Source organism: Zea mays, chromosome 5 (genome assembly GCF_902167145.1).
Source record: "Zea mays cultivar B73 chromosome 5, Zm-B73-REFERENCE-NAM-5.0, whole genome shotgun sequence".
Classification (NCBI taxonomy): Eukaryota; Viridiplantae; Streptophyta; class Magnoliopsida; order Poales; family Poaceae; genus Zea; species Zea mays.
In genome coordinates this window covers 57766719-57773190 of record NC_050100.1, presented here as the reverse complement: position 1 = coordinate 57773190, position 6472 = coordinate 57766719, and the positions used below count along the sequence as shown (strand labels likewise).

The following is a 6472-nucleotide window of genomic DNA, read 5'->3' as shown; positions in this document are numbered from 1 at the left end:
CGAAACATTTTGCTGAACACTAAAAGTGGTGGACGATCTGGCCCTAGGGCCCGGACAGTCCGCGCCCCCGCGATCAAATTAACCGATTATCCTTATTTGGTGTATGGTTATTCATCTATGCATGTGTGATTTGTTAGCTATCGCGGTCCAGACCTCCCCTATATATATGAAGGGATACGACCGATTGAGAACCTCTGAACACATTCTAATCGAACCAATTATTTTCTTTATCATTCATGCCATAGGAGTAGATGTAGCGTAGTTATAGCTATAGCTTTTCGCATATTCACCTCTACCCCTATTCGACTCTACGTCGTCTAGATCCATCTTGGGAGACCTGTCGATCCTGAAACGACCATAGGATCTTACCTCTCTCGGGGGTGGCAAGGTCTAGTTGTCCATTCAAGATACACTACCTCAATTGTCGATTAATTCCTAGGCGACTCCACATCGTTTGGGGACACCCCGGGTGACATGTCAACCCATAGCATCCTAAGATCTCCCCTAGGGGCGAGGTCTAGATTCCAGTAAGGAGGAAGATGACCATGCGCCATCGCGGACCCTCCATCTCAGAGCATGGACCGTCCGGTGTGACGCAGAGAAGGTGCCGCTCCTGCGCCTAGGTCGAGGACCGTTCGGTCCAGAGTTGCGGGCCGTCCGTGCCGCCGCAGAGGGCACCACCAGACGGTACACCCACAGTGATTGACGCCTAGATCAGCGTCGACACATTTTAATTGGTACTCCCACCGTCTCAAAATATAATTCGTTTTATTGGGTGTTTGGATTCCTTCATTTTAGAGGAATTGAATTCACTCAATAAAATAACTTATTTAGTTTAGAATTTGATATTCCACCACTTTCTAAAGTTCAGATATAAGCTTATCTCAAATTCATGAAGAGAAGGGTGGGAAATGATTTTATGCATTAATAGAATTTGTTTCTATTTTGTAACTTACATGACACTCTTCGTCTCACTCCTCTATAGTAAAAATATAACACATAAATATCTCCGACATCTTGCTAATAATATTATATAAATATATTTTACATAAAACCTAATTAGCTTAATTGATATATGTCTAAATTACTATTATTATAATAGAATTCAATTCTAATGATCCAAACGGGACCTTAGACTAATTACGCATTCATTAAGTAACATATAAATGTAGTTTGCATATTGAATGATGTGCACATAAAAAAGTGAGCTAGAACTATATTTTGGGATGAGTATAATATAGGAGGATATAAAATTAATCTATTTTTAAAAAACGAAATTATGTTTATTTCTAGGAACACCGTACAAAAAAAAACAATGCATCCGACGGCTGTGGTGTGTCCACAAAACCTACCCGAACCCATGGACGCCTACTACGTCGTCTTCGTCTCTCCAACCCGGGGACATTTTCCACCCTCCAAATCGAAACCAGATTGAAATCCTAGGGGCTAGGGTTACCCTCCATCCCATCGTCCGATCCGATCCGATCCCGCCGCTCATCCATGTCCCACCACGACGGAAGCAAGCCATACCAGCCGCGCCGGGGGCCCGAGCGGCACCCGCAGCCAGCGGATGGGATCGCCGCCCCGCCTCCCGCCGCCGTTGCCCCGTCGGTGGAGCACCTCGTGGCGGCCGCCGCCGAGGCGGAGGCATTGAACCGCTTCGCCGCGGAACAACAGCAGCAGCTGCAGGGGCACGAGCAGGAGGTTGGGGAGGAAGAGGAGGAGGAGGACGAGCAGGAAGACGAGATGGAGGAGGAGGACGAGGATGAGCACGAAGGTCAGCACGGCGGCATCGGTGGGGAGCACGTTCCCATGGACGCGGATGCTGCTGCCGCGGCGGCGGCGGCCGCAGTCTCGCAGATGGACCCGCACTCGGCGTTGGTGGCTGGGACCGTGCCACCCATGGCGACCAACCAGCTCACCCTCTCGTTCCAGGGCGAGGTCTATGTGTTCGACTCCGTCTCCCCTGATAAGGTCCCCCCTCCTCTTCTGCTCTCTGTAGATGTTAACTTGTTTTTCTCTGCGTGTAGTCAATTCAATTCGCTATACCGATGAGAGCTGTTGGTTTTGTCTGCAGGTCCAAGCCGTGCTTTTGCTGCTTGGAGGGAGGGAGCTGAGCAGCCTGGGCGGAGCGTCGTCCTCTGCACCTTATAGTAAGGTTAGGATAAGTGATGTTGAATTTATGTATGATGCCTATGTTCATATTAACTGCAAACTGGAATGGATGGTTCACATGCGTGTATTTGCTCTTCTCCTTTCAGAGGTTGAATTATCCACATCGGGTGGCATCTCTGATGAGATTTAGGGAAAAGCGGAAGGAGCGGAACTTTGATAAGAAGATCCGATACTCTGTCCGGAAGGAAGTTGCACTTAGGTTGGTGATAGCTGTTTAACTTTGGTTGGATACACTGTTCGCACTATCTGAAGTGGCATTAAGTTTGTTTTGTCGGAACTCAATAAACTTAATTTTTGTGATTGGAAACCAAGGATTTGCCCTATTGTATGGCATCATGTTCCTTGTTCAAATGTAACTAGTTCCAAGTGGGAAGATGCACACCATAACTCCATGGCATTTTCCAAGTTCTTATGATTAGAATAGATTGATTATTCGTGAGCCCTAATTTTTATGTGTTCGTTTTTAGCAGTGACTATTGTTTGGTAGTCATTAGGAATCCTTCGAGTCATGACTCATGAGTGACTGTATGTACTACTTTCACCAGTTGTCATGTATGTTGCAAAAAAAAAAGTTGCTCACCTGATTAACTAGTTTTCATTATTTCTTACTGTTGCATGGTTTTTGGTTGCGTAGCAGCTTTGTCCATTTATGCTGACGTGGTGTTTCTTGATTTAAATGTAGGATTATGATGTTATGTTGGATGTTGCTATATAGTCTGCTTCATCATAGAAGGTTGTGCATATGCATTCTTGGGATTTACACAATTTGCTTGTATCTGTAGGATGCAGCGTAATCGAGGTCAATTTACATCTTCAAAACCAAAGCCTGATGAAATAGCAGCATCAGAAATGGCATCCGCAGATGGCTCCCCGAATTGGGCATTAGTTGAAGGCCGACCTCCATCTGCTGCCGAGTAAGTCACAGAAGTGTTTTCAGTTTGCTTGTGGTTTACAGGTGTTTGACTTATGCATGAATGTTTTGAGATGATTAAAAGACACTATTGCATATTTTCTTGTTATTTCATTGTATATGCCTTGAATTTCAGATCCTTGTTTGTTCTCTGGAACAATTATCAGAAAGAAGTACAGATCTGAGCTATAATACAAAAAAATATATAAACCATGCTGTGGTTACTATACATCTTCCTGGTTGACACCATTGTATGTTAGTACTTCAATACTTCCCACCTAGCCGCACACAGAATGTTCATTTGTTACTCACATGATATGCCTCTACAGTATTAGCAATCAAATGTTGTGGTGTTGGTAACTGTTGAAATCTTTTTTATTCTGCTTCCTAGATTACCATGCACATCAGTCATGAACTCAAGATTCTCCAGCTTTGCTGGTTCTGGTGGTTAGATAGGTCTGTACTGCACGGACTATGTGGTTTAAGATCAGCTTCCTGCTGGTTTAGGCATGATTTGGATAATCAAACTTCAAACTGTTGTGCCACATTACAAGCAAGTTTGCTAAAAGAAAAAAGAAACACTTGTTGGTGTACCTAGCATGCATTGACACATGCTTCTTTCAAAAGGTTCTTGTTTTGTGGATATTATGTTTTCATATTGCATGTGATTGGAGTTCCTTTTAAATATTTAAAAGGGGGGCAGACTCAGTGGCGAAGGTTCTTAGATGAGTGGGGTTTGGAGAAGGGCTAAATCGAGGCAAGTCTTCCCCCGCAAATGCGGAGAGGCTGCTTAGAACCCAGTCACCAGTGAGACAGTTGTCATCACTGCACTAGGCCTGCCCTTCTTTTAAATATTTAAAAAGTAAAAAAATCATTTCTGAATTGTTCTGATGTCCAATTCTTTCAGATGTCATCACTGTGGTACTAATGCAACAGCTACACCAATGATGCGTCGCGGACCTGATGGACCAAGAACATTATGCAATGCATGTGGCCTCATGTGGGCAAATAAGGTATTTGTGATTGCTTAGCAGTACTTACAATGCAAGATTTTAGCATCATTGAAACTTCAAACATATTTATTTATAGCTTAGACTACGTAATGGACCAAGAGGCGAGTGTGAGTAAGAAATCCACGTCCCAGAACAATGACCCAGGCTAATGGTCCCCCCTTTTATCCTGGCCCAACGTGCTCGGGAAGACAGTTGCTGTTTTTGTAAACTATAAAATGGACCCAACATAACATGTAACAACCATCTTAGTATTAAGAATTTTTAAAAATATGTAAAAAAATCTTGCTGGGTACTTTGCCTTTGGATGCTTACATGACAATCACAATGCTACACTGAAGTTTTGCTGACCCTGTAATTTACAAAACATTGTGTCGATCTTTTTTTATATTGCGCCACTGTAATCTAACCTGTGCTCACGCACTCTTCTGGTGTATTTTGGTTGTTTCTGTTTTAGAGATAAAATGCAGATCTTTCTCATCTAGTGAATTTGTTCTTTCTTTTCTGGTTTGTATTATGGTTGCATTAGAGAAAATACCTCATAATGTGGAACCTTATTGGTTTAACCACAAGTAAATCTAGGGTTGATCGTCCATTCACATCTTTATAGGGTCTCCTGAGGGACGTAACAAAATCTCCTGTACCTCTCCAAGCTACGCAATCAGCTCCGCATCTAGATGGTGGTGTAAGTTTTTCTTTCTTTGTTCGTTGCGTATGTTTTCTACCTAATCTTGGTGGGGATCCTGTTTGGTTGAGCCTTATCCGATAAGTTGTAAGTGAAAATCCTTGATTCAGTTTTGTTGATTCCTTATCGAATTATTTGCAACGCACCTTTCATGATCTCTGTCCTAGTTATGGTATCTGATTCTAACAAATCGATCTGAGAGGTCGTTTTAACATTGTACTCAAGTGCAGTAGGCGCATGCTTTTTCCATCTATCCCTTTTTCCTCTTAGTGCTTGTTTGGGAGCAAAGGTAATAGAGGGGGTCGAGGGGGCCAAAATCCGTTGCTATTCAGGCTTGTTTTGGGAGCAAAGGTAATAGTGGTGGTTGAGGGGGCCAAAATCTCTTGCTATTCAATTTTGAATAGCAAGGAATTTTGGCTCCTCAACCCCCTCCATTACCCTTGGTCCTAAACGAGCCCTTAGGCTATATCCATCAGATCCCTATTCCATCTCCTATCTCATCTCCTATTTTAAACCTCTCTCTGCAAACAGTGTCACCTAGCGTCCCCTATTTTATGCACTCTACTGGAGATAGTCTTATGCTTCAAACTAAGAAAAATGTTTATTGCTCCACTAAACAAGAGTTACTGTTAATCTTCTCTTTACATTACTACTTCATAGTTCATAATGTTTCAGGGACAGTATAAGATGGATTACCTTATCATCCTTTCCCAATTTCTCTTCCACAGCTCCCATTATTTTCTCCTGTCTACCTTGTTTGTTTTGATAAATTGTATGCCTTCGTATTCTGAATAATTAACTGGTTGGAACTTAATTGCGGTCTACTTTTTTTCCAAGCAGAATGGAAGCGCCATGTCTGCGCCTGGCTCTGAGCTAGAGAATGCTGCAGCAGCCATGACCAATGGCCACGAGTCATCGAGTAGTGGTGTTTAATCCAGCGATGGGGTAAAAGCCACGAGGAGCATCATCCCGGAGTGATCTCTGCAGTAGGCGGTCAGCTGCTGTACTATAATTGAGTTGGAGGCTGCTTAGATATGGAATCCTTCCATTTACCTTGGTGCCCTGTAGTTAAGAGCTATGACAGTGCTTTATCCCGTGTCATGTTTGCAGCCGCTGCGTCTATAACGAAGCTATTTCTTGTCTTGAGGCGTGACTGTTAAGAACCGTTGAAGTCCACTCAGTTTTAACCGTGCAGCAACGTCTTCGATCAATATCTCAGAGTACTTAGGGAGCGCTTGCCACACGGAGCAGCTAAACCACCGAAACGTTTCCATTTTCAACTAGAATCGGACTGTGCCATTTTGAAATGCGTCACCGAAATGTAATCGATGTATATCGAATTGGCAGAAGGTTGGTTCCGTATATGAACCATCTCAGTTTCTTTGCCTGAATTGCAAACTTGCAATGGTACTTTTTTTAGTGCAAACTTTTAACTTCGAAAATCAGACTTTTTAAATATATCTTCATTTGTATGTTTTTTTTGTAAAATACATTTTTCATTTAATACTCGTCGTCTGGGCCAGCCGAGGTGTAGAGCTTTCCAGCATTGTCTCCAAGATCTTGACGAATCAAATCAACAATCTATACTTGATAATACTTTATGTTATATTGCCAAGCGCACAGGTAATAAGGTTAATGAACATACCACATAGTGGTCTTAATTATCATGTTTCCTAATTTATGGCGATAGTG

At 42.8% G+C, this 6472-nt stretch overlaps 1 protein-coding gene across 2 annotated transcripts; it reads left to right on the top strand.

The window, feature by feature from the left end:
- Positions 1-1358: 1358 nt before the first annotated feature.
- Positions 1359-6171, top strand: LOC100277669 (GATA transcription factor 24). 2 transcript variants are annotated; one of them, NM_001151176.2, is made up of 7 exons: positions 1429-1974; positions 2078-2158; positions 2262-2374; positions 2958-3089; positions 3993-4098; positions 4706-4780; positions 5621-5900. In NM_001151176.2, exons 1-7 carry the CDS (start codon positions 1501-1503, stop codon positions 5711-5713), a joined length of 1074 nt encoding a protein of 357 aa, NP_001144648.2. In that variant the 5' UTR covers positions 1429-1500; the 3' UTR covers positions 5714-5900. The 2 variants fall into 2 exon arrangements, with proteins under 2 accessions (XP_020408838.1, NP_001144648.2); XM_020553249.2 differs by lacking the exon at positions 4706-4780 and having other exon boundaries at positions 1359-1974; positions 5621-6171.
- Positions 6172-6472: the final 301 nt, after the last annotated feature.

Bases quoted from the DNA above. Each gene is read 5' to 3' on its own strand.
- LOC100277669 (NM_001151176.2), top strand. From the start codon at position 1,501: ATGTCCCACCACGACGGAAGCAAGCCATACCAGCCGCGCCGGGGGCCC. The intron at 2,159-2,261 runs GTTAGGATAAGT...TTCTCCTTTCAG, and splicing joins CCTCTGCACCTTATAGTAAG to AGGTTGAATTATCCACATCG. The intron at 4,099-4,705 runs GTATTTGTGATT...ACATCTTTATAG, and splicing joins GCCTCATGTGGGCAAATAAG to GGTCTCCTGAGGGACGTAAC.